This window comes from Lutra lutra, chromosome 7, assembly GCF_902655055.1.
Source record: "Lutra lutra chromosome 7, mLutLut1.2, whole genome shotgun sequence".
Taxonomy (NCBI): domain Eukaryota; kingdom Metazoa; phylum Chordata; class Mammalia; order Carnivora; family Mustelidae; genus Lutra; species Lutra lutra.
In genome coordinates this window covers 98,699,117-98,725,544 of record NC_062284.1, presented here as the reverse complement: position 1 = coordinate 98,725,544, position 26,428 = coordinate 98,699,117, and the positions used below count along the sequence as shown (strand labels likewise).

Below are 26,428 nucleotides of genomic sequence, written 5' to 3'. Positions count from 1 at the left end.
GGATCTAGATTATGAAACACTTGATCTTAGGTATGAAGCACTTCTTCACCTGCATGAGAGGAAGAGGATAGTTGAGATTATTGCCAGAAGATACTTTCTCTTTTATGATTCCAGTTTTCTTTGTGAGGTAGATGGCAAGGTCATCTCTTGAAAGTCTAAGGGAAAGTGATTGGGTTTGGAGAGTATGGAGAAAAGGTGTGAAATAGTAATTAAGGAGAAGGGTTGGGTTAAATGATTAGGCAAGTGTTTGTGAGCAAAGTTGAAGCCTCAGATGAGATGAATTTTCAGTGTGGTTTGCTTAGTGACTTTCCTCCAGTAAGAAAACACAAAGGTAGCTTAATTCATCCAAAGTTGTCATTCTGGCATGCCAGAGTACTGAAGGGCAGTGGGGCAAAGGGCATTTAGGATATTGGCAAGAAATTGCTTGAAATTGTAGACCACCAGATAAAACTGGATAGGAAGAAGAGTGAAGATAAGAGAAACGCTGATCGGGGATCACAAGGTAATGAGTCAAATGGACTTGGAATTCCAATGTGAACATGAAATAGCATAATGGGAGTAAATGCGAGTGAGCTCAAAGGCTAAAAAGTTTGGAGCATAGTATGAGTTTGAGTATCAGAGCTGATGGCAAGGTCCAGGGGGTGATCTTAGGACTTAGGAGTGTATTGAAATCTGGAAGAGTGAGATGAGGTCAGAAAACTTAAGTCCCAAACAATGGGCTATTGAAGTCCCTTGGTATGACGGTGGGTCTTGAAGTAGAGGAGAAAACATATGAGCCACTGTCATTCATCAGTGAATGAGAATGAGTCATTAGAAATTTGATAGGTGGCAGTTGAGCTGAAGGCATAGTTTCAAAGGATCAGGAGTTTATGCAAAAGGGTGTAAAGTAGCAATCTTCTCACTTGATTTACTACAGTATTCTTAATCTTCCTGCATCCAGTTATTTCTCCCCTCCGTACCTTCTTACATGCTTATCCAATTACCCTTAAATCTGACTCCGAAATACCACTCCTCTTTTGTAAAATCTCCAAAAAATTCCTTTGCCAAGAAAATAAAATTGAGAGCCCTCAGCTGATATTTGGAGCCTTGCATGATCTGGCTCATTCGCAGTCTGTCTGTCCAGCTTTGTCATCTCTTCATTTAATCTTCACTGACGCCAAATAATAACCAATTTCAGTTCTCCTGAATGCTACAGTTTCTTTTTCTTCTTGCATTACTTGGTTGGTCTTGGCTCTGCTGTCTAGAATGCTTCCCACACTGCTGCACATCCAACACCTACTGTCCTTCAGGCCCAGATCAGGTCACAGCTCTGTCATGAGGAATTCCTCTACCCCTGCAAGTAGAAGTCATTTCTTTTTCATCTGGGCATGAATAGTAGTCATCTTAATGAGTGGCATTGACCATTTTCTAATCATATTATTTGTGCATCCTAACTGCCTAGATTATAAACTCCTTGAAGACAAGATTTCGCTCTTTCTTTGCATCTTTTCAGTATTTTATACAGTATAAACATGGAATAAGTGAATAACTTTTAAAATATCTTAGTGTTCGGGGCGCCTGGGTGGCTCAGTGGGTTGAGCCGCTGCCTTCAGCTCAGGTCATGATCCCAGGTCCTGGGTTCGAGCCCCGCATCGGGCTTTCTGCTCGGCGGGGAGCCTGCTTCCTCCTCTCTCTCTCTGCCTGCTTCTCCGCCTACTTGTGATTTCTCTCTGTCAAATAAATAAATAAAATCTTTAAAAATAATAATAATAAAATAAAATAAAATATCTTAGTGTTCATTTTATTATGTTTATCCTGTAATTTACTCTATTAGTAGGTAGTCATGTTTGTCAGTAGATGATCATTTAGTTAAAAAGAAAAATTTGACCTTTTAACTTTATCACTGAAATTTTTTAAAGTGTGTATATTATGCTTCTGTTTACAGCCCCATGCTATCATTCGTCATACAATTAGATCTACAAACAGGAATGCCAGAGCTGAACGGACAGCTTCAGAAATAAATTGTATGTGTTTGGTATACATTTTCAGTTGGTGGTTTTGGTGGGTTGAGCTGGGTATTTTTGTGGGTCTTTTTGGAACAATAAAATTTCAGACTAATGGAAGGTACATGCTTTAACATAATTAGAATAAACAACTAAAATAGAGGTTGTTTCTCTGTTTTATAATGGAATTCTCTTGTTTTTTCATTAAATGGTTTTTATTTACTAATTACAAAGGCAATGTATATTCATTGTAGAAAATGTATAAGAGGAAAAAATAGAAAATTAACATTGCCCATCTCATCACCCAGTACCAACCCATAGATAATATTTTTGCTAAATTGCATTCATGTTTTTCCATGACTAAATTTACTTAACATACAAGCATTTTCTTTAAATGCTTCTTTAAATTTTCATTTCCTGTCCTAGCGTTTATAACCATTAAAGGTTGTGTCCTTTTTCACTGAGGTCATATATTGTAGCTGAATAACTTCCTATTGTTGGACATTTGGGTTGGTTTTGGGTTTTTCAGTCAAGTTAATAGGGGAGATGAATCTTTTCTAAAATACATACTTAAAAGGGGAAATTGATGTTTATTCAAAAAATTAATCATTGACAAATATTTTGTATAAAGGATATTTGTCACTTTAGCCAGATTAATTTAGAAGAACAGATTTGCAAAGAAATTTTAGGTATGAGTATATTGACTTAAATGCATCTTGTTTCAAAAGAGATTTTTAAAAGTTTACAGTAAAATAAGATAAAAAATTATAAACTAATGAAGATACTATATTAAGTATTTAGGCTAATTAAAGTTATTGTAGACGTGCATTTTGTTGAAGTTCTAGCTTTCTGGATACAGCTTTGGAAATATCTAGGTCAGTGGAGAGTTAGAATGTCCTTCCCATATCCATCAATTCAGTCAGGCCTTTTCTTAGTTAAACCGGTAATTTGAGATTTTATCTCTTTGTTAGCCTCAGATTGCTGATATTTCTAATGCTGTCTTCTTATATAATCCCAAGGGAGCTCTCTAGACTTCAAATACCATACAGAAAAGAAGCATATTTGCTATTCCATTATAAAGCTATCTTCTTTATTTTTTGCATGTCTATAAGTATTTAATTAATATTGTCTAACATCTATATTTTCTTCTATAGCTTTTGAATTTTGTGTCATATTTAGCAAAGCCTTCCTGATTTTAAGATCACAATAGAATTCTATTTTTTTCTTCTATTTTTACAGTTTCATTTTTTAAATATTTAAATCTTTGATACAAGATATTAATTTATTTGGTAAGAGTTATGAAGTATGGATTCAACTTCAGTTTCTTTTTAAATGACTACCCATTTGTCTAAATGCTAATTATTAAAAACTTAATATTTTCACTAGTGGATTTGATATATCACCTTTATGATATCTTAAATGACCATATAGATTTTTGATTTCTTTCCAGAAATTCTGTCATTGCATCAGTATGTCTAGTCACGTGCCAATAGCATAATTTGATTATTTAGTCTTCGTAATACCTTTTAAAATATGTTAGGACTAATCCCCCTCCTACTCCCCTCACTCCTCCCCCGCAAATATATGTCGTTGCTCTTCTTTGTTATGATATTTGGCTATTGTATTTTTCCACATAAACTTAAGAATCAGCTTATCTGGTTAAGGAAAATTCTCAGTATTTTTACCAAGATTTCATAAAAGTTCATGTATTAACTTAGGGAGAGTTGACCCCTTTATGATAGTCTGTCTTCTTAACTAAAATAGGCTTTTTTCAGAGGTAAGTTCAAGACTTAGTTCTTCCTGAACGCCACAGTACTAATATCTTCACCGAGTATGCTTTTTGTGCTTCAATACCAAAAAAAAATTGGTGAAGTTGAGGGTCATTTTACTGGTGATTTATCTTTATATTTTCTCAAGTCTTCTTTTGTGTTTATCAAGAGCATTTTATAACTTTGTTTTTATGTGTTTACTAGGTTTTGTATAGACCTAGTTAGTTTTAATCTTATTTTTTTTGTTTCATTTTTTAAAATTTGAGCTGGTAACTTACATATAGTAAAATGCTTAGGTGTACTGTATGATGATTTTTTTTTTTATTTGACAGAGATCACAAGTAGGCAGAGAGGCAGGCAGAGAGAGAGAAAGAGGAGGAAGCAGGCTCCCTGCAGAGCAGAGAGCCCGATGTGGGGCTCGATCCCAGGACCCTGGGATCATGACCCGAGCCGAAGGCAGAGGCTTTAACCCGCTGAGCCACCCAGGCGCCCCTGTATGATGAATTTTTAAAAATGTATACACTCATGAAACTGCCACCCAGATCAAAATATAGAACATTATCAGAATCTCTGAAGTCCCCTTCCCTCGTACTCCTTCACAGTCAGAACCCTTCTATCTTTCTATATACCCCTGCCCTTTTCATTGCCCAGGCTAATCACCGTTCTGTTCTCTTGTCACCATAGATTGGTTTTTACCTTGATCTGGATCTCAGATAAATGGGATATACAATTTGCACCCTTTTTGCTTGGTTTCTTTTGCTCAGCATTATGTCTGTGAGAGTCATTCATTTCATGTATAGCAATAGTTCATTGTCTTCACAGTAATAAAATGTTTTATTGTAGGATTATAACACAATTTATCCATTCCTTGGTTGATGGGCATTTGATTTGTTACCAGTTTTTTGATTTTGCGACTATAGAATAAACATTCTATGTGTTTTTAGTGGAGATAAGTAATTTTTAGGGTCTTGGCTTAGGCTAAGACCACCAAGGATGAATGTGAATGTGAGTCCAGCAAAGTCAGGTTTGTTGACTCTGTCCAATGAAGGAAAACACACAGTAGAGGAACTATGGAACATCTCATTAAACAAAGGAAAAGAGTGGGTTTTGGAGAGTAGAGTTCAAGTGAAATGTGGTAACACAAAAAAAGAGATGTATATGATAGGGTGAATATCAGGTCTAATACTGTGAAAATTGACCCAGACGCCTGTTTTCTTGGAAATTTGGAATGCTTTATTTGGAACCCCTTTATTTGAAGTTCTGCATCTATTTTTCAACTGGTTTCTAGTCTCCTGCTTCTTCTCTGGTTATTTTATTATTATTATATCTTGGACATTATGGTGAAACACTGAGTGTCTTGTTGTGTCCTCTTTATTCTGCAGGTGTTTAAAGAGTTAATTAACTGGTATATCAGCTTGCTCCTCTTAAGGCTAGCGTGACGTTTTACCAGAGTATTCAGCAAGCTCCTTCCTCTGGTTAGAAACTCAGCTATCTTTCCTGGCACTCTGTGATCACCAGAATCTACATTTAGCTCACAGCACTCTGTTAGCTGTTTGTACAGTCTTGGGTGTTTGTTTGTTTGCTTGTTCATGGACAATTTAGTATTCAACCAAAGACAAAGAGATCTCTTGGCATATTTCTAGAGCTCCTTCATGTAACTTTCTCATTTCTGGCACTCTGCCCTTCAAATTCCCACCACCTAAGCAGCGCCAATCTCCAGTCTTTGTTTCCTGCACCCAGTAACCTTTTCCTGGTTACTCTCTCTTTGGATTCCACTTTCTTGTGTCCTAGTTTGGAAAGTGACTCCAGGCAGAAAGCCATAGTGAATGTGGATCTTACCACTATGGATTCCCTTCTCTCAAAGATTACAGCCTTGTGAGGTCTGTTATCCACGACCCCAAAATAATTACTTCATATCATTTGTACACACATTGGTGTTACATGTATGTGGTTGTTTAAAATAGAAAGAAATTCCAATTCCTGTTACTCATTGTGGCTAGAACCTACATCATCTTACAGAAATAAATAAGTATGTATAATAGAAGACCTCCCCATCTTTGGATTTTCATAGGCCAAAGATGCACCCAAAGTTACTGTCAGTATTTTCTTTAAAAACAAAATAATTTGAGGTCCCATCTACCACATAAGCCAATGATATTGGAGGCTCAGGCTGGCATTTCTGTGCCATAAGTTAATGGCTGTAATAATTTAGAATAGTCATAAGGAATTTGATTTTTTTTTTAAGGAATAATTTTCTTATGTTCTAAAACATCTTAAATGTTTATGAAATTCATTTTTTTCTTGGAATTTCTTGTAAGTCTTGAAATTTGCTTGATCTGTAATTCTTATTGTTAAAGATAATAATGACATTTTCTCTTTCTTTTCTATACCTGCTTGCCTGCCAGTAATTCTAGTAGTGACAAAAAAAAGAAAAGCTTTAATTCATCTCTGTCTCAAATGAGTTGAAGTAGTGAATTAGAATAGTGGTTTTGAGTTAAGATATTTTTCAATAATATAAAGAAATGTTATTAATAAGTGAAAGTCTTTTATTTTAGGTTATTTTTGAAAAGTAGATACAATTTTTATGAGAATGTTTTTGTTTAATGAATTATATAAGTACTTTGTATTACTTTAAAATTCTTGTTTTAGAGATAAGAACAACTGGATCCTTTTTGAAAATGATTTTTTAAAATTTTTTTTTTTTCTGCCAAGATTGTATGTGGGGATCTTGCATCTCTATGATACAAGTATGAATTTTACTTGTTTGGTTTTTAGTCACATTAAATTTTATAATAAATTTTTTTGTGGAGCACCTGGGTGGCTAACTTTGTTAAGCATCTGCATCTTGATTTCAGTTCAGGTCTTGATCTCAGGGTCATGAGTTCAAGCCCTATGTTGGGCTCCATCCTACTTTTAAAAAATCCCAAAAAACAACTGTAAGTAAATAATAAGCCATCCTTTATGGGTAGATAATAAGCCATCCTTTTCTCTGTCTTAGGATGTTTCACATAAGAGAAGTTTGAGCAGGCCAAGTATAATACACAATGAGCAAAATTTATTAAATTTCTAAATACTATTATAATATTTAATTTAAATACTATTTGTTGTTTTTAGATAGTTACAGGTAATTTGGGGAGGTTCATCCCTGCCATAAAATTGTAGCCTTGGAACAGAGTGTGCAGCCTAGAGAAAATCCGCAGTGTTTTTTCTTAGTCCAAATATATATTTTGATTAATTTTTTGAAATTTCTTACACACAAAAAGTGCTAAGTATTTAATTTCCTGACTCCAACCAAGAATTAAGCAGAGTTGTTAGGAAGATACCAAATTGTTATCTTCTTTCAGTAAATATAAAAAAGGGGGGTACTCTTGCAGTAAAAAATGAAAAGGTTTTGACTTTTCTTTTTTCTCCCTTCCCCTCTTCCCAGTACATGTGCTACTTGTTACATTTCTGGGACTAACCCTTTAAGATAGAGTTTGTGAATATCTGTTACATATTTTGCAGTTGACAAATTACAGTTTGAACCTCCTCTGAGAAAAGAAACAGAAGCACGGGATGAAATGGTAGGAATTACTACTTTTGAAGTACTTTACAAATTAAAATTTGAGAAAACTTAAGAGTTAGGTATACTTTGACTAAGGAACAAAGTTATATAGTCTTCTAAGCAATAATTTAGATACTGCATTTCACACATTAAAGTTTGGAAGGCAGCTATGCTCACCACTATACCACCAACGCCCGCTACACATTAAAGTTTGAAAAAGCTTATAGTTATGTATATTTTGACTAAGGTATAATGTGTAATATACCATTTTAACCATTCATTTTGAGCTTTCTGAGTCTTCAGCAGGATTTACATGAAGTTATTAAATATATGAATTTGATGCTCAGCTTTACACTCTCAGGATCTTTTTTCTTATCAACTCTTTAGGTTTAGAGTATATTTTTGCATTACCTTACTGGTTTTTAATATTTATTTGTTAGTATAGCTTCTTTTTTAACCATTGCTCTTATTTTGAAGTTACTATTTAATTAAACTTTTCCTTATCTAAAAAGAAATAAGTAATAGAGCAAGGTATTATTAGAATTGCCTAGATGTTATCTTAATATTTACTTTATTTTTCAGCTTTGGCAAAGTATAATTTTTAGAGGAACCATCTTCTATTAATGGATCTCTTCATTCTTAACACTTGGCAGTAGTGCTTTTCTTACTGTATATATTGCTATATATATAATTCTCAATTTCCATGCCATTGGGAAAAAATAGCACCAGTAAGTTCATGATAGTTCATGATTGTTTAATAATATGATGATTAGTTTTCTACACTAATAGATTAGTGATCCAGATAATTCAGAGTTATGTTTTTCTGTTTTATTTGGAATATATTAGCAATGGTAAAGACGGCTTGTCGTTTGAAACTTTATTTAGTATGTTTATGGAACTTCTTAAGTATAAGTCAGCTGATAATGAATCATTGACCTAAATATGTCAAATCACAGCAAATCTAGCTGGAGATTAAAAAATTGATGAAAACCAAGATGATTAATAATCATGACACTGAATATTTTCTTGACTCAAATAAGATGATTTATATCTATTATAAGGGAAGAGTTTAAACTATTTTTTCACCTTCACAGGGAGTGTCATCAGACCCAAATTTTGTATTACAGTGGAATCCTTTTGTTGATGGTGCAAATACTGGCAAGTACGTTTTTAACTATATATATTTTTTAAGATTTTGTTTATTTATTTATTTGACAGAGAGAGAGAGAGATCACAAGTAGGCAGAGAGGCAGGCAGAGAGAGGGGGAAGCAGGCTTCCTGCAGAGCAGAGAGCCTGATGCGGGGCTCAATCCCAGGACCCCGAGATCATGACGTGAGCCGAAGGCAGGGGCTCAACCCACTGAGCCACTCAGGCACCCCTTTTTAACTATATTTTACTTGATTATATTAGAACACTGAAAAGAAATAAAATGAAAAAAAAAAGTATTGAGAGGGATTGGTTTATTCTAATAAGTTTTAATTTTCATTCTTAAATTGTGCTATGCCTTTTATCAGTATAAAGCTTCTGACTTTTTAATTATCAAAAGGCATCATGTGTTAATCCTTAAGGTTTCTTGAGTTTTCTTCTTTAAATCAGAACTTAGTATGTGTAATGTTAAATTTACTGAAGGATGAGTTACATAATGTCATGGGAAGAAATACTATAGGAGGAGTCGAAAAGCCCCAGTTCCATCTCTACAGTATAGTTTCTTCATATTCTAGACCTTTCTTCCCTCAACAATCAGGTTACGGGGCCAGTCTAGGTGTTCCAAACCTGTTTCTGCATTGCAGTGCCTCGAGAGGTCTTTGGAAATAGATTTGAGTCCTCCACATTCAGCTGATAGATCTGGGGTTGGCAAACTATGACCTGTAAGCCACATCTGACCCACTGCATATTTTTTGTACAGTTCACAAACTAGAATGGTATTTAGATTTTTTAATAGTTGAAAAAAATCCAAAGAAGAGTGATATTTTGTTACATGTGAAAATTATATGAACATTTCAGTGTCCATAAACAGTTGTTGGAACACGACGATGCTTTCATCTTATAACATGAAAAAAGCTGTGGCTTTTATTTTTTTAAATACGGCTTTTATGATGTGAAAAAAGCTTTAACATTATAACAGGAGAGTTGAGTAGTTGTGGCCACTATATAGGCTAAAGTCTATAATATTTACTATCTAACCTTTAAAAGAAAGTAAAGGTGATGCAGATGTTGCTGATATGCGGATCCCACTTGGGATAGCTAAACGGTTTGATGATACAGCCACCTGAATCTATGATTCGCAGTGGCTTCCAGCTTTAAAATTCTGAATCTGTTTTTTACTACTCTGTTTATTTCATTTTTTTTTAAGATTTTATTTATTTATTTGACAGAGATCACAAGTAGGCAGAGGGGCAGGCAGAGAGAGGAGGAAGCAGGCTCCCTGCTGAGCTGAGAGCCTGATGTGGGGCTCAATCCCAGGACCCTGGGATCATGACCTAAGCCAAAGGCAGAGGCTTAACCCACTGAGCCACCAGGCGCCCCTCTGTTTATTTCATTTTAATTACATACTAAGTATGCAAAGCAAAACCGTAAAGTTAAAAAGAGTTCGTATTCATTTTATAAAAATTGATTTTATAGTTCTACTAATGTAGTTTGACACAGTGAGGTCTTAAGTTTTCCTATAGGTTTTAAAAAACTCTGCAGCATGATCTAATTGTCTTTTATATCCCCTGAATATAAACAGATTTTAATATACATTTAATGGAGTCTCTGTTTTATGTTATCATTTACCACCATCTGAATTGCATGTTTCTCTTTGTGTTAGATCAACCTCAAAACGTGCAATACCACCTCCCTTACCTCCTAAGGTGAGCTACTTAAAATTTCTGAATAAATCCTTTTTTAAGTAATATAATAATTAAATTTAAAAAATAATTTTATTGAATTTGTCCAAAATTCTCTTAAATATATTTTATTTATTTACTTATTTATTTATTTATTTTAAGATTTTATTTATTTATTTGACAGACAGAGATCACAAATAGGCAGGCAGAGAGAGAGAGAGAGAGGAGGAAGCAGGCTCCCTGCTGAGCAGAGAGCCCGATGTGGGGCTCAATCCCAAGACCCTGGGATCATGACCTGAGGCGAAGGCAGAGGCTTTAACCCACTGAGCCACCCAGGCGCCCCTTAAATATATTTTAGATATAGTTTTCTTTAAGTAGGGATTACAAAGATGTAAAATATATATTTCAAAAAGTCTTCTTGAGAAATACAGTATTTGGATAGCTATAAGAAAAAGATAAAAATCAGTTACACTCATTTGAGGGAAAACTCATAGAGAAGAAATAGAAAGCGTTCATCATTTATAATCCTCATTTACTACTATAATTTGCTATTTCATTGGAGTCATACATACTTCATTAAGTCCTTGCTTGTTTCTACTAATTAAATACTTTGCTAATTGTTTATATGATTTTATCAGTTGAAATTATATCAGTTTTGACTTAGGGATGATTAAAAGAAAAAGCCACGTGGCAGGTTCTTCATTGTGTTGGGACAGTAATTTCAGCTCTTGTTTACTTTGCTTACTTAGTGCAGTGATTGAATTATATAGAAGAAAGGAAAAAAAGACATATCCCCATTCCCCTAAGGTCTTTGATGCATAATGATAATAGAGTATTACTGTTTTATATCCAAATTTATTAAAGCACTTTTGTGTCTTACTATCACTAGCCAAGGATAAACAGCTACCCTGAAGACAGCCTCCTAGATGAAGAAAAGTCATCAACTATAAAACGTTGTCCTGATTCAGAGAACAGAGCTCCCCAGTTTCTCAGAAGACAGAGTAGCCCGAGTTGTGGTCCTGTAACTGAGACTTCCTCTATGGGTATGGCTAGCAGTATCAGCAGTCCTGGAGTGCATACAGCTAGATACTGTGATCTGGGTAAATAAAAGTGAAAACCGAAAAGAAGGCCATTTCCATATTTTAAAGAATGTCTTCAGTCAATCTTATAATTGTTTAAAGCTTTTGGAAGTTGTTTTTTAAAGTTCCACATGGATGGGCTATACGAGATTCAGGCCAGTTCAATCCTAATTTGATCCATTACTAAATATGGTAGGATCTTTGATGAATGGATGTTCCTACCCTCCAGTTCAGGATTGGTAGCAGAAGGTACACCTATGTACCCATAACATTAGATAAGACAGTTTGTATAAATGTCTCATACAATAATTACATGTAATAAAAATGAAAGATTTTTAGGAAGATAAGAATAGGGAATAGAGGGCGTGGGCCCTTGCAGAGTATTAAAGGACTTGGTTGAGCCTTCATTAGGGGGAGCCAGTGCTAACAGGCATTCCTGATGAGCAAGAAGTAATAAACAAATGTACTGAACCATGAAAATCTGGATCGTGTTTTAAGTATAGTCTAGTATAAGAAAAGTGTGAGCTGCAGAAGATACATACTGGGAGATAGGACTAGAAGATAGATTGAAGTCCACTTTTGAAAGGCCTTGATCAGCCTAGCATTCATATAGCATTTTCTTTTCTCACAATATGGGAAGATGTTTGGTGTTTTCATGAAGTAAGACCACTGCTAACTATGCAGTGCTACCTCTGTAGAATCTAGAGAAAGGCACCAAAGATACTTTTACTCCTCTGCCAGTAGAGAATATTTCCCAGAAAATGATCACCCAAATGGTATACAAGTATTGGGGGAAAGGGAAAATTATTTTTCATGGAAAGTACTTATTGTATGTTCATTCGGCTTTTATGATTCTTTTTAGGAAATGGTGATGGTATTTCAAAACTGATTAGTGAAAATACAGAAGGATCAGCACAAGCACCACAGTTACCAAGGAAAAAGGACAAGCGAGATTTCCCGGTAGGTATAATAGGTGTTTGGTGATTAGTTGTAACTCTTACCATGTTCATCATAAAAGAGGCTGTGTCTGTTTGGTGGGCAGGGGGCATAGTCTGTTTAAGTCAAGAATTTGAATAACTGAAATTCCAAATGTGTAGGGTTTTTTTTAAGGTTTAAGAGATCTTTTAGCATTCAAAATATTTTTTTTCCACAGAAACCTGCCATCAATGGCCTTCCACCCACCCCAAAAGTGCTGGTAAGGAATATTTCTATGTAAACCACTTGCTAGTTTCCATCTCTTTAGTTACAGCAGCAGATTTTTTAATTTGCTGTCAAGTACCTTGAGCTATTGAAAGGAAGGATTCACAAAATACAAAAGCATTAAATGCATTTTGATATGCCATGGATTAAATCATGTACCCTAATTTGAGTGACTTGGTTAGAATTTGGAGAGTTCCACTTTTTATAAATATGGCGTTTGGGTTCTCAGATTCAATTGGCCTTCAAAGGCCAATTTGATTTTAATGTGATATCAGTAGTACTGTGTTCTCTTCATAATGTGAGTTAAATATCTTTCTATCCCTGAAGTCATTTTCATATTGAACTATACACAGTGAACAGGAACAGGGAAGCTTATGTTAATACTGGTTGTATGGCTCTTCAGAGTGCTTCAGCCAATCATATGAAGGGGATGCTTTATAAATTATACCTTCTTATTCAGTAAATGTCTAATACATAATATAAATATTAGTCTTTTTGTCTGTTTCACTATTATGGAGTTATATTGCAATTATAATTACTATTATATTGCTCAGAAATATCATCCATTGTTTCACATTCTTAACCTTAGTCCTAAAGGCAAGTGATAACTTAAAATTCCTAAAATGTATCACAGACATATGTAGATATTTTGATAAATTTTATATTTTTGCTCTGAAGTACCGGATTATACAAGAGAGGAGTGGGAGACTGTCTTGGTAGAAGGAGTTAAATGATACCAAAATAGGAATTTTGTTTTGTAATGAGACCATAAACATATGCAGTAAGAGTCAGTTTAGCATTTTGTAATAATCTTAGCTATTTCTAAGACTATATAAAATTATCTAACCAGATAAGTCAATATTTCTTTCTTTATAAATAAGATGGGAGCATGTTTTTCCAAAGTTTTTGATGGCTGCCCTTTGAAAATTAATTGCGCAACATCCTGGATACATCCTGATACAAAAGGTAAAATTTCTGAACCTTTAGTACATCTCTAATAAAATATTTGTTATGGAAAAGGATCTTTACGATCAGTGAACTGAGGTTGTTTACTTTAAAAATATGACTTTAGAGAATAAATAGGGCAGGAACCTGCAACAACCTAAATAGATAGAGTTTTGGTTTAAGGTACTAGAGTTTAGAGTATACAGGAAATGTTCTGATTAAATGAGACTGAATAGTCATCATAAGGGATTAAAACCATGATTAGGGATTTTCTGTTCTATAAAAGGACAATACTGGGACAATTGATAATTTCAATTAATAAAATCATTAGATTAAGTTAATAGTATTGTTTCAGTGTTTATTTCCTGATTTTGATTATTGTACCAAGATTATGTAAAACCTTTCTTTTTCTTTTCTTTTTTTAAGAGATGCATACTGAAATGGGAATAAAGGGACATTGTGTTTCTAACTTACATAGTTCAGAAAACAAAAAAAGTGTATATGGAGAGTGAAAAAAAGGATAAAGCAAAAGTAGTAAATGTTAATATTTGTGAAATCTGTGTGAAGGAGGATATTCAGGAGTTATTTGTACTCTTAAAACTTTTCTGTAAATCTGAAATGATAGCAAAATAACACTTTATTTTTAAAAATTTATGTTGTATATTTTTAAAGTGAGAAAGCCTAATTAATACATAGAGGTAAAAATTTGGCATCAAATAGATCTGGGTTTGAATTCCTGCTCTGTCATTATTATATGACTTTGGAAAGATACTTAAAACCTCTAGTTCTCAGTGTGATCATTTATAACAGAAATACTCTTTTTTTTTTTTTTAAAGATTTATTTATTTATTTTAGAGAGAGGGAGAAAGTGAATGGGGTGAGGGGCAGATGGAGAGAGAATCCTTAAGCACACTTGGGCTGAGCAGGGATCTAGATCTGGGGCTCTATCCCAGGACCCTGAGATCATGACTTGAGCTGAAGGCAGACATTTAACCAACTGAGCCATCCAGGTGCCCCTAAGAGAGTCCTGTTAATACTCACCTTTTTGCAAGGAAGGAAGAAGCCTACCTACCTGAGTGTCTGGCAATTAGTAAATAGAGATTAGGCAGAAAAGGGTGTTCAGAAAATGTTTGTTCAACTTTAACACAGTAATAAAGACAAGTCATATAATGATCTGTTTTATTTATTTTTTTTTTTAAAGATTTTTTATTTATTTATTTGTCAGAGAGAGAGCGAGCACAGGCAGACAGAGCGGCAGGCAGAGGCAGAGGGAGAAGCAGGCTCCCCACAGAACAAGGAGCCCGATATGGGACTCGATCCCAGGACTCTGGGATCATGACCTGAGCCGAAGGCAGCGGTTTAACCAACTGAGCCACCCAGGCGTCCCATAATGATCTGTTTTAAATACTACAAAAGTATAACAGAGAAAGTATAACAGAGAAAATATTTTTATTGGTAAGAAAATGGGTTTTTTTGTGTGTTTGTAACTTTTTATTTTGGTATAATTTCAGATTTACAGAAAAGTTAGAAGAATAATGCAGTGTAAGAAACTCCTCTATACTCAGAATCATCAGTTGTTTTTATTATCTATCTACCTATAGGTGCATTTTTTTCTGAGTTACTTGTGAGTGCTTCCCTATACTTCATTTTGTATTTCCTAGGAACAAGAATTGTCTCTTACATACCCATGGTACATTTGGGAAGATCAGGAAATTTATCATTGATGTAATCCCTGTACAGTCCATATTTATGTATTTTTTTAGTTGAAGTATAATCGACATCACATTTTGAAATTATTGTTTTTTTGTTTTTTTTTAGTTTTTTTTGGCGGGGGGGTTATTTATTTGACAGAGATCACAAGCAGGGGAAGTGGCAGGCAGAGGGAGAGGGAGAAGCAGGCTCCCCGCTGAGCAGGGAGCCTGATGCGGGGCTTAATTCCAGGACCCTGGGATCATGACCTGAGCCAAAGGCAGACGCTTAACTGACTGAGCCATCCAGGCGCCCCTAATTGTTTCAGTAATATTCTTTATTGGTTCCCATTCCTTTTTTCCCCAATCCAACAATATCCAGTTCAAGATCACATGATTCATTTAGCTACCACATCTTTTTAATCTCCTCTAGTCTGGAACAGCCCCTCAACCCTTTTTTATCTCTCTAAATCTTGACATTTTTGAGGCTGTTTATTTTGTAGAATGTCCCTTAATTTGGGGTGTCTGGTGAGTCCTCATGGAGAGGTCAGGCAATGTATTTTTGGTGGAAATATGAAAGAAATGCTGTTATACTCTTCTCAGTGCATCCTGTCAGAAAGCACATTCTATGAGCTTATCCAAATACTAGGATATCAACATTGACCAGCTGGTTAAGATGGTATTTGCTCACTTTCTCCACTGTCAAGTTACTATTATTCTGTTTCTAGTTAATTAGTAATTATTTAATTTCCTAAGCTGGTTTAATAAGTACAATGGAATACATAGAGACTATATAAATATTCTCTGTTCATTAGACTTTCACCAACTTGTTTTAGCATTTATTGATAGTCCGTTGACAATCCATTGAGATCTATGGACATTTCCCTTCTTTCCATTTATTTATGTATTTGTATTAGTTTGAACTTCTGAATTACTTTTTTTATTCAGTGAGATATAATCTACTACTATTATCATTCACTTTAGCACTTAAATTGTCCTGGAATTTTTGAGCAGTGGGAGTTCCTATGTTATTTTATTTAACATTTGATCACTTCCTTACTTTCTGGCACAGCAAGATTTCTAGGCACATCTTACACTTTCTTTGCCCCAGTATTGGAATCAGTCTTTTCCAACAGCTCTGGTTCTTTTTAGTGGAAGGTGGTATTTAGGAACCAAGATCTGGACACTAGGTGTGCTCATCATTTCTGGTGTGTCATGAATTATAATTTCTTTTAATTTATAGTTACCTTTTTCCAAGAGTAATTGGGGTATCTGGCAAAAATATACAGCTGTAATGAAAAATTATAAGACATAATTATGTTGGAAGGAAGGATTATATAAGTTAAGTAACATAAAGCCAGGGGACGCCTGGGTGGCTCACTTGGTTAAGCATCTGCCTTCAGCTCAGGGCATGATCCCAGCATTCTGGGATCGAGTCCTACCTTGGACTCCTTGCTCATGGGGAGCCTACTGCTCCCTCTGCCTGCTGCTTCCCCTGCTTGTGTACTCACTCTCTCTGACAAATAAATAAAATCTTAAAAAAAAAAAAAAGTTAAAGCCAGAGTGAATGAGTAATAGAAAATACATCTGCTTTTTTAAAAATGAGATCGGAATTGGAGAAAGAGGTAAAGAATATGGCATGAATTTCAGAAAATAATTTTTCTTTGGCTGGGTGGATGGCTATCTAATTTTCAACACCATTAAAGGAGCGCCTGGGTGGCTCAGTCTGTTAAGTGTTCGACTCTTGATTTTGGCTCAGGTCATGATCTCAGGGTTGTGGGACTGAGCCCTTCATCAGGCTCCATACTCCGTGCTGAATCTGCTGGAGTTCTTTCTCTCCCTCTGCTCCTCCTCCCACTCTTGCACTCTGTAAATAAATACATACATATATACATACAATATTTTTTTAAAAATTAAAGTATTAAGCAATTTTACTAAATTATTTCAGAAAATGATAGTAAATTCTGGTGATTTATTTCAACTATTTTAGATCAATACATTATTTTTGGAACCGAAGATGGTATTTACACATTGAATCTCAATGAGCTACATGAGGCCACAATGGAACAGGTAATTTAGGAGTTTTAACTCAAGTAATTAGTTTGGGTACATTGAATAAAAGAAATCTTTTAAATTTAAATAAATTTTTACGGGCCTCAGTTTTAATTTTTATGATTTAAATATTTAAGGAGGTGAAATTTTACTCTTTACATGTTCATGCTACAAGATTTTTTTTTTTCCTGTAAGGTTTTGGTAATTTACTAAAAGGTAGAAAATAGTAATTTTTATACTATTTCAGACTGTTGGAATTTGGAAGTTAAAGCGAAGGGAATGAAAATTGGAGAATTTTAATTACCTTTTTTTCTTTATAGTTATTTCCACGAAAATGTACTTGGCTCTATGTTATCAATAATACTTTAATGTCCTTATCAGGTATGTATCTAACAAAAATAATATGAAAGGTTAACTATAGACAAGCAGAGAAATAACTTTTTTTAATTGAACTATAATTGACACAAGAGAAATGTAATTTTAATATACAGCATTTTTAAATGTTATTCATTACTTTGGGTAACTATAGTATAGTAACTTTGAGACTTGCAGATGTTTTCTACCAACTTAGAATGGAAAGAAAACTTGAGAAAGGACCTGTGTTCAGTTAAGGGACTTCCCAAATCTGCCCAGGATCTAAGCGCCCAAGAAGTAGTATCACAGTGATTGTCGCCTGAGGCCACTCCTTTTCACTCAGACCCTGCCCCCCCCCCAACTATCCTAGTACCATTTGCCTTCCTTTGAGAATTAACAGTTGAAGGGAAAGTATCAAAGGATTTAACTGCTTCCTTTCTCTGTGATTTTGAGCAAGTCACCCTCTCTGAGCCTCTGTTTTCTTAACTGTAAAATGACGATGATGGAAACAATACCAGCCTCATGAAGCTGCTGTGAAGATTAAATGAGATGATAGCAAACACTTCACTTACACAGTGAGGGCTTACGCAGGTGTTTGCTGACAGCATTCATGTTATTATGGACCAGATAGTATAACCATTTTGGACTGATGTTTTAAACTCTTAGAAACAAGTGTATTCCAGAGCAGCCTCTTCTAATTGTGATTTTTGTGTTTTCTTTTTTGGTGGTTGTTGGGAGGCAGGTAGGTGGTATTTGGGGTGCTTTTTTTTTTCCCCCAATTCTTACCTACCAAAACCTATTTTTTTGCATTTTAGATTTAAGTGACTACCCAGAGGTTTGCTGCTCACTTTTATTCTGATAGTAGAGTACAAGAGAGTTAATTATTTCTCTCTGTCTCTTAATAAACCTAATGTTATCAACTATTAAAATAGCATTCACCCCTCTCTCTACTTAGAATAATTATTTTAGTATTTCTTAAGTTTTTTTCAGTTTTTCTCTATATGTGAGTATTATATCCTGGCTCTTATTTACTGGGCTTTTTAGTACCTTTCAGCTACTTATGCTTTAAAGCATCAGTGCTAATACACAGCCTTAATGTGATCATTATGAATTGTGGCCTAACTTAAGAAATGTCATTTTCATAATTTTAAGTATGTCTTTATAACTTGAACTCTTCCACTAACCATTGCCTAATAGAGATTCTTCAGAAATTTATATATCTGAGCTGATGACACTATTTACAAAGAACATATTATTTGTGCATAAATGACTTCTAAAAAGCTGGGGTCCTTGAAAAAGTACTTAATTGCTTTGATTTTAATTATGTTTCTCCCAGTTTTTTAACTTTGTTCACCAAAATATTAATATATACTGTTATAAAAATAAGCTTAAACTTGGTTCTGTTTAACAATTCTGATTTGCATACATATAAAATCACTTTCCTCTTACTCTCATAGCTGTTTTTATCCCTCCTCATACCTGCCTTTGGCTATAAGCTTAAAAACCACACAGAATACATTATATATATATATATATATATATATATATATATATCACACAGAATACATTATATATATAAAATCACTTGGAAAATAGAGAAAAGTTAGCCTGTAAATTAGTTATTTCCATATCTAGTTAAAATGAGCAATACTACTGAATGCAGGTAAGTAGCAGAGCTCAATAGGGCAAAACATCATTCTGCCTAAGGGTCTGTGTTTGTGTGGACATGCACACATACATTTACATGTGTGTTTAACTACCTAGCTAGCTACTATGGGGGAATGGAGATAGGAAGGCTATGGTATGGTGTCAGGCAGAATGTTTGCATTCTAAGAAAACACAGGAATTTTGTTGAGGATAAGACTCAATACTGTATCATAAGACTATATCATACACAGTTAACCGTTGAATAATACAGAGGTTAGGGTTGCGGACCCCCTGAGCACTTGAAAGCCCCTCTAACTTATGAGTCTCCAAAAACTTAAGTACTTTCAACCTCTTGTTAACTGGAAGTCTTACCAATAACATAAACCATTGATTACCACATGTTTATATGTTATATGTGTTTTATACTGTATTCTTTTTTTTTTAATATTTTATTTATTTATTTGACAGAGAGAGAGATCACAAGTAGGCAGAGAGAGAGAGGAGGAAGCAGGCTCCCGGCTGAGCAGAGAGCCCGACATGGGACTCGATCCCAGGACCCTGGGATCCTGACCTAAGCTGAAGGCAGAGGCTTTAACCCACTGAGCCACCCAGGTGCCCCTATACTGTATTCTTATAATAAAGTAAGAATCTTATTAAGAAAATCCTAAGAGAGGGGGCGGCTGGGTGGCTCAATGGGCTAAGCCGCTGCCTTCCGCTCAGGTCATGATCCCAGGGTCCTGGGATCGAGTCCCGCATCGGGCTCTCTGCTCAGCAGGGAGCCTGCTTCCCTTCCTCTCTCTCTGCCTGCCTCTCTGCCTACTTGTGATCTCTGTCTGTCAAATAAATAAATAAAATCTTAAAAAAATCCTAAGAGAAAATACATTAACAGTACTGTACTGTACTTATTTTTAAGAAGGTAGGTTCACATATAACCAGACCCACAGAGTTCAAACTCATGTTTAAGGGTCAACTGTATATTTATGTTTTCTAGTAGTAAACTGATAAATACTTGTTCTGTGTTGTTGTAGTACCATACTGTGTATAATAAGGAGTCAGTAGGTGTTTTCCTTATCTTTCCCTGCTTAACACCCCTGTGGTTTTGATTATATGGAAATTGTAACCCCATTATCCTGGTATTATGTCACATAATATTAGTTTGCTTTGCTTTTCTTAGTATTTTAATCTGTTGTTATATTTAAGACCTCATTTGTAATTTTAAACCAGAGTAATTTGATAAATTCTTGATCAGCAGGTCTATCCCAGAAAGATAGCGTAATATAGTTTTACAGAATTTCCCATGTTATATACTAAAATACTCACATGCACATCATTATAACTCAGTCCCCTATACAACAATATTTAACAGTTTTTTCTTTCTGTGCTGGCTTAATTAAGGCTTATATATATTCTGCCCAGATCACCTGTTAGTCAAAATATACCTAATTCATGTATTAGGAAACATAATTATCTACTTTCTTAAAACTCTATTATCTTTCAAAATATACTAACTGTGTTTTTGTTTTTTGTTTGTGTGTGTGTGTTTATGTGTTTTTCTATTTTACTTGGCTCTTTGAACATTTCTGGACTACCTCACTATAGAAGGTAATTATGTTTTCTTTTGCTTGAAAATTCTTGTTTTTCTGCTGTAAAAGATTCTAATGAAAGTAACATGTTTCTCTTTTATAGGAAAAACCTTTCAACTCTATTCTCATAACCTTATAGCTTTGTTTGAACAAGCCAAAAAACCAGGATTAGCTGCCCATATTCAAACTCACAGGTTTCCAGATCGCATACTACCAAGGTACAAAATATTTTAATTCTGTTGGGAGTGAGGGGTATTAGTATCTTTTTTTTTAAATAGCCAGTTTTCGGGGCACCTGGATGGCTCAGTGGGTTAAAGCCTCTACCTTCGGCTCAGGTCACGATCCCAGAGTCCTGGGATCGAGCCCCGCATCAGGCTCTCTGCTCAGTGGGGAACCTACTTCCTCCTCTCTCTCTCTCTCTCTCTCTCTCTCTTTCTGCCTGCCTCTCTGCCTACTTGTAATCTCTGTCTGTCAAATAAATAAATAAAATCTTTTTAAAAATAAATAAATAAAATAGCCAGTCTTTCTTTCCCACTAAAAAACTTCCTTTGTTTAATTCTGAAAGGTAGTTTATACTAAAGTGCACTTCATGTAGAATTCAAAAGATCAGTGTTTCCTTAGCTTGACTGTGCAGGAGGACCACTTACAGAAGTTTTATAAATATAGATTCCCAGGTCTTATCAGTTCTGGAGAATCAGGTAGTTTGGGGGCCGGAGTCTACGATTGGTTTTGTAAAGCTCCTTGACTGGCTCTGGTGCAGCCAAGTCACAAATCACTGTCTGGGAGCCGCTGCAGGAGAGTCCATTTATATTGTCCTGTGTTTCAGAAAGTTCGCTTTAACAACAAAGATTCCTGATACAAAAGGCTGCCACAAATGTTGCATAGGTAAGTAAACGCTATTTCTCAAACTGGATGATTAGAATTTTGAACATTTTTAAAAATCTTTAAGACCACAGAGAGTCTTAGGAAATAGGAAGGAAGGTAGGCTTTACATTTGTTTTTAATAAGTAGTTAAGGGGCCACTGAAGCACAAGACTGTGTGGCAGGACATGGCTTAAAAATGTTTGGAGATAATAGTCCTAATGCTTTCTCAGAGCACAGTGTTCCTAGAGTTTTTTGTTTTTTTTTGGTTTTTTTTTTTTAAATTTTTTTTATTTTTTTCAGCATAACAGTATTCATTATTTTTGCACCACACCCAGTGCTCCATGCAATCCGTGCCCTCTACAATACCCACCACCTGGTGCCCCCAACCTCCCACCCCCCACCCCTTCAAAATTCTCAGATCGTTTTTCAGAGTCCATAGTCTCTCATGGTTCATCTCCCCTTCCAATTTCCCTCAACTCCCTTCTCCTCTCCATCTCCCCTTGTCCTCCATGCTATTTGTTATGCTCCACAAATAAGTGAAACCATATGATAATTGACTCTCTCTGCTTAACTTATTTCACTCAGCATAATCTCTTCCAGTCCCGTCCATGTTGCTACAAAACTTGGGGATTCATCCTTTCTTTCTTTTTTTTTTTTTTTTAACAGCTTTATAAACATATATTTTTATCCCCAGGGGTACAGGTCTGCGAATCGCCAGGTTTACACACTTCACAACACTCACCATAGCACATACCCTCCCCGATATCCATAACCCCACCCCCTCTCCCAACCCCCTCCCTCCATCAACCCTCAGTTTGTTTTGTGAGATTAAGAGTCACTTATGGTTTGTCTGTTCCTAGAGTTTTTTAACCAAACTCCCTGAGGTTGTATCTCCTAGCTTACCATTTATTACTTACCATTTATTTAACACTTCCATTTATGTAACCATTACAGGTTAGTGCTTTACGAGATTATAGGACGTTAGCTAACTATGAAGTTAGAGGGAACAGTCCACGTAAGACCACCCTCACTTCTGACATCAGTTGCAAGTTTGGGGGGTTTCCAAAACCACCCCCATGTTAAAAAATTCTCTAGAAGGGGGCACCTGGGTGCTCAGTGGGTTAAGCCTCTGCCTTCAGCTCAGGTCATGATCTCAGGGTCTTGGGATCGAGCCCCACATCAGGCTCTCTGCTTGATGGGGAGCCTGCTTCTCCCTCTCTGTCTGTCTGTCTGCCTACTTGTGATCTCTCTCTGTCAAATAAATAAATAAAATCTTTAAAAAAAAATTCTCTAGAAGGACTCAACTCACTGAAAGTGGTTATACTCATAGTTACAATTTATTACAGGGAAGGGATAGAAATTAAAATCAACCAAGAGAGAATGGGTATAGGGCAGAGTCTGGGAATAGCACCAAACATAGAGCTTCTGTTGTCCTCTCCCCCTGGAGTAATAAACAGTGTTACTTTTCTGGCAGTGATGTGTGACAATACACATGGAGCATACTCCAGCCTCAATACTCAGAGTTTTTATTAGCTCCTTCACACAAGCTTGATTGTCCACATGGCCGATCTCAACGTCCAATCTCTCGGATGGTCGTTTGATACCATTTGACACAAACCCCTATCCTAAATGACATTGTTGGTCTTTTTGGCATGACTGTCCCTCCCCTAAGAATGTCCAGTGTTGCAAGCCCCCACTCTAAATCATATTGTTAGACTATTCAGTGACCCAAGGTCCCAGACAAAGACACTTCTATCAGACATGACATTCCTGGGGCTTTGAGATTACTCCCTACAAGGAGGGCAAATGCCAGACTTCCTTTGGAGCAAGGTTGAATTTTTTAATATATAATTATTTTACCTCATGTAACCCTCAGACAATCCCATGATATTTGTTATGTTGCTAGTAAGAAACAGAACCTGGGGTCAGACCTGGTCCATGACTTCAAATCCCGGGCTCTTAACTTCCCATTTAATTCTGTTTGTTGAAGCAGTGAGGTTTTTCATTGATCTTCATGCTGCATAGTTCCATGGGATACTTTCTTAGTTATAAACAAATTTCTTAAGCATTTTTCTAGGTAGAGTCAGGTCCATGTCTGTTATCAGATTCCCAAGATCTAAGACTCAAGAAGGGTCTAGAAGCTTACAATCTAAGGTGTAAACTCATAAATATATTAAGATAGAGCTTATTTGCAAATAACTACTTTTACAATCAGTATTCATTGTTGATGGGAGTCAAATTGGGGAGAAAAAAAGACCAATTATGAGTTTTTGTAGATTTGAATCAAGTTAAGTTACATCTTTAGTAAAATATAAAAGTTATTTTCATCTTGCCTTAAGTAAACTACTATGCCAAAGATGAAATCATAGATTTCAGTTGCTTCCTAGACTTTGTTTCAGTCAGTTTACTTAAAAAACAGCTCCTTACTTTGCATACTAGTTTAGGTGTTTTACTGTTTAAAACACTGTTGCTTGTAGAAGGTTCCTGTGTTTAACAACCTAGTCTATTAAAGATGTTTAGAAGCAATTTTACATAATTTAAAATTTGAGATGAGAGTGAAAAGGAAAGGGTAACAAAGCAAAAAAAAAAAAAAAAAGATTTCATTTTTACTTATTTTTATCATCCTTGTGAACAGAAACAGTCATTTTTCTTTATCAGCTATATAATCACTTCAGATCATTTCTTCCATCCATATTTTGATATCAATGGCAAGCCACATTTCGTTGTTTTTCCCATGTATCAGCATTGCTTAGATGAGCATTACTCAGTTGTTGCTTTTAATGAACTCAACTAATTGTGTTTTCCTATCAAGGTACTCAGTGTTTTGATTGTGTCTGTTTTGCTTTGTTTTTTTCCAGTCAGAAACCCTTACACAGGACATAAATACCTCTGTGGAGCTTTACAGTCTGGAATTGTTTTACTTCAGTGGTATGAGCCAATGCAGAAGTTCATGTTGATAAAGGTATATATTACTTTGTTTATAGTTTTCTTCTTTAGAAAACACTAGTATATTACTGAAGCTAAAATTATATGATCTCAGGGTGCCTGGGTGGCTCAATCGGTTGAGTATCAGACTCTTAATTTCGGTTCACATCATGAGCTCAGGGTTGTGAGATTGCTCCCATGTTAGGCTCCATGCTGAGCATAGAGCCTGCTTAAGATTCTCTCTCTCCCTCTCGGTATTATACTTCGCGAAATAAGTCAATCAGAGAAAGATAATTATCATATGATCTCCCTGATTTGAGGAAGTTGAGAGGCAACGTGGGGGGGTGTGGGGGGTTAAGAAAAGAATAAATGAAACAAGAGGGGATCAGGAGGGAGACAAACCATAAGAGACTCTTAATCTCACAAAACAAACTGAGGGTTGCCGGTGGGGAGGGGGTTAGGGAGAGGGAGGTGGGGTTATGGACATTGGGGAAGGTATGCGCTATGGTGAGTGCTGTGAAGTGTGTAAACCTGGCGATTCACAGACCTGTACCCCTGGGGCTAATGGTACATTATATGTTAATTAAAAAATAAAAAATAATAAAAGATTCTCTCTCCCTCTCCACCTACCCCTCCCCCCTCTTCTCAAAAACAAATACAAATAAAATGTTTAAAATTATATGATCTCAATGCTACTATCTGGGATCTACACATTTATAGTTATTTATGGGTGTTTACTTGGTTTAGGGGTTTTTGTATTCTTGTTAATGTTTCCTCTTTAACTTCTGTTAATAAACTTATAGAAGCATCACAGCCATAAAGATGAATCTGGCCAGTTCTCTAAAACATATTGTTACAGAAAATTCAACCTTATCATGGTCATTTTAGAGGCAGTCCTTTATTAGAAGTAGATCAATCAAGAAAGGCTTTCTGTTGGCTTTATTCAACATTATGAATAGGGGACATTATTTCTAAATTATACTTCTGTTGTTTATTTTTTGCAGCACTTTGATTTTCCTTTGCCAAGTCCTTTGAATGTTTTTGAAATGCTAGTAATACCAGAACAGGAGTACCCTATGGTCTGTGTAGCTATTAGCAAGGGTACTGAATCAAATCAGGTTGTTCAGTTTGAGACAATCAATTTGAACTCTGCATCTTCATGGTTTACAGAAATTGGCGCAGGTAAGTGTTTTTAACCTTATGTTAAAATATTGATACTTTTACATATTTTAAAAGAAGCAGAGGGTGCCTGGGTGGCTCAGTGGGTTAAAGCCTCTGCCTTCAGCTCAGGTCATAATCTCAGGGTCCTGGGATCAAACCCCATATCAGGCTCTCTGCTCAGCCAGGAGCCTGCTTCCTCCTCTTTCTGCTGCTTCTCTGGCTGTTTGTGATCTCTCTCTCTGTCAAATAAATAAATAAAACCTTAAAAAAAAAAAAAGAAGAAGAAGAAGAAGCAGAGTAAGCTCAATTAGGATGGGCTGGTTCAAAGAGTTAGTCAACATAGTTTTCCAAGTAAGTCCAGAAGAACATGTACATATTGTTTATGATCTCTATATGCCTGAGGCAATTGATACTAATTATTTTACCAAGAAAAAATTTTAATGATTCCTGACATAAAAAGGCCTTACTTGTTAACAGTTAATTTTTGAACTTACTAAATACTTAAATTTTCTAAGACATTTTTCAGATTTTATCAGCTTCTCAAGCAAAGAGAAGCTCTATCATTTTTCCCCCCACACTTCCTAGAATCATTAGGTTCAAGTTTTTTTCAGACTTGACTAGAAGCATGTGTGACCTCCAAGCTTTACCATTTAAAAAGATACTGGGAAATAGCCCTTGTGCTTTTTAAGAATGGTTTGCTAGCCTAGGATTTTATCAAATGTGTCTCATTGAAAGCTCTGAAAAAGTTGGGAAGTTTATTCTTAAACTTTAAAATTGAAACAAATCAACCAAGAATTTTTAAAAAG

General features: G+C 35.4%; 1 protein-coding gene across 2 annotated transcripts in view; it reads left to right on the top strand.

Annotated features, from left to right (window-relative positions):
- MAP4K5 (mitogen-activated protein kinase kinase kinase kinase 5) overlaps window positions 1-26,428 on the top strand; it is a 110,309-nt gene that overhangs the window by 69,345 nt on the left and 14,536 nt on the right. The window contains exons 13-27 of one of the 2 annotated variants that reach the window (XM_047735427.1): window positions 1,925-2,003; window positions 7,256-7,314; window positions 8,390-8,457; window positions 10,106-10,148; window positions 11,014-11,167; window positions 12,066-12,163; window positions 12,357-12,398; window positions 13,285-13,369; window positions 17,027-17,106; window positions 17,409-17,469; window positions 20,003-20,005; window positions 20,776-20,890; window positions 21,499-21,557; window positions 24,395-24,498; window positions 25,466-25,643. In XM_047735427.1, the coding sequence (XP_047591383.1) occupies window positions 1,925-2,003; window positions 7,256-7,314; window positions 8,390-8,457; window positions 10,106-10,148; window positions 11,014-11,167; window positions 12,066-12,163; window positions 12,357-12,398; window positions 13,285-13,369; window positions 17,027-17,106; window positions 17,409-17,469; window positions 20,003-20,005; window positions 20,776-20,890; window positions 21,499-21,557; window positions 24,395-24,498; window positions 25,466-25,643 (1,228 nt within the window). Of the gene's footprint in view, window positions 1-1,924; window positions 2,004-7,255; window positions 7,315-8,389; window positions 8,458-10,105; window positions 10,149-11,013; window positions 11,225-12,065; window positions 12,164-12,356; window positions 12,399-13,284; window positions 13,370-17,026; window positions 17,107-17,408; window positions 17,470-20,002; window positions 20,006-20,775; window positions 20,891-21,498; window positions 21,558-24,394; window positions 24,499-25,465; window positions 25,644-26,428 lie in introns of both variants that reach the window. The other variant, XM_047735426.1, reaches the window with a different exon arrangement.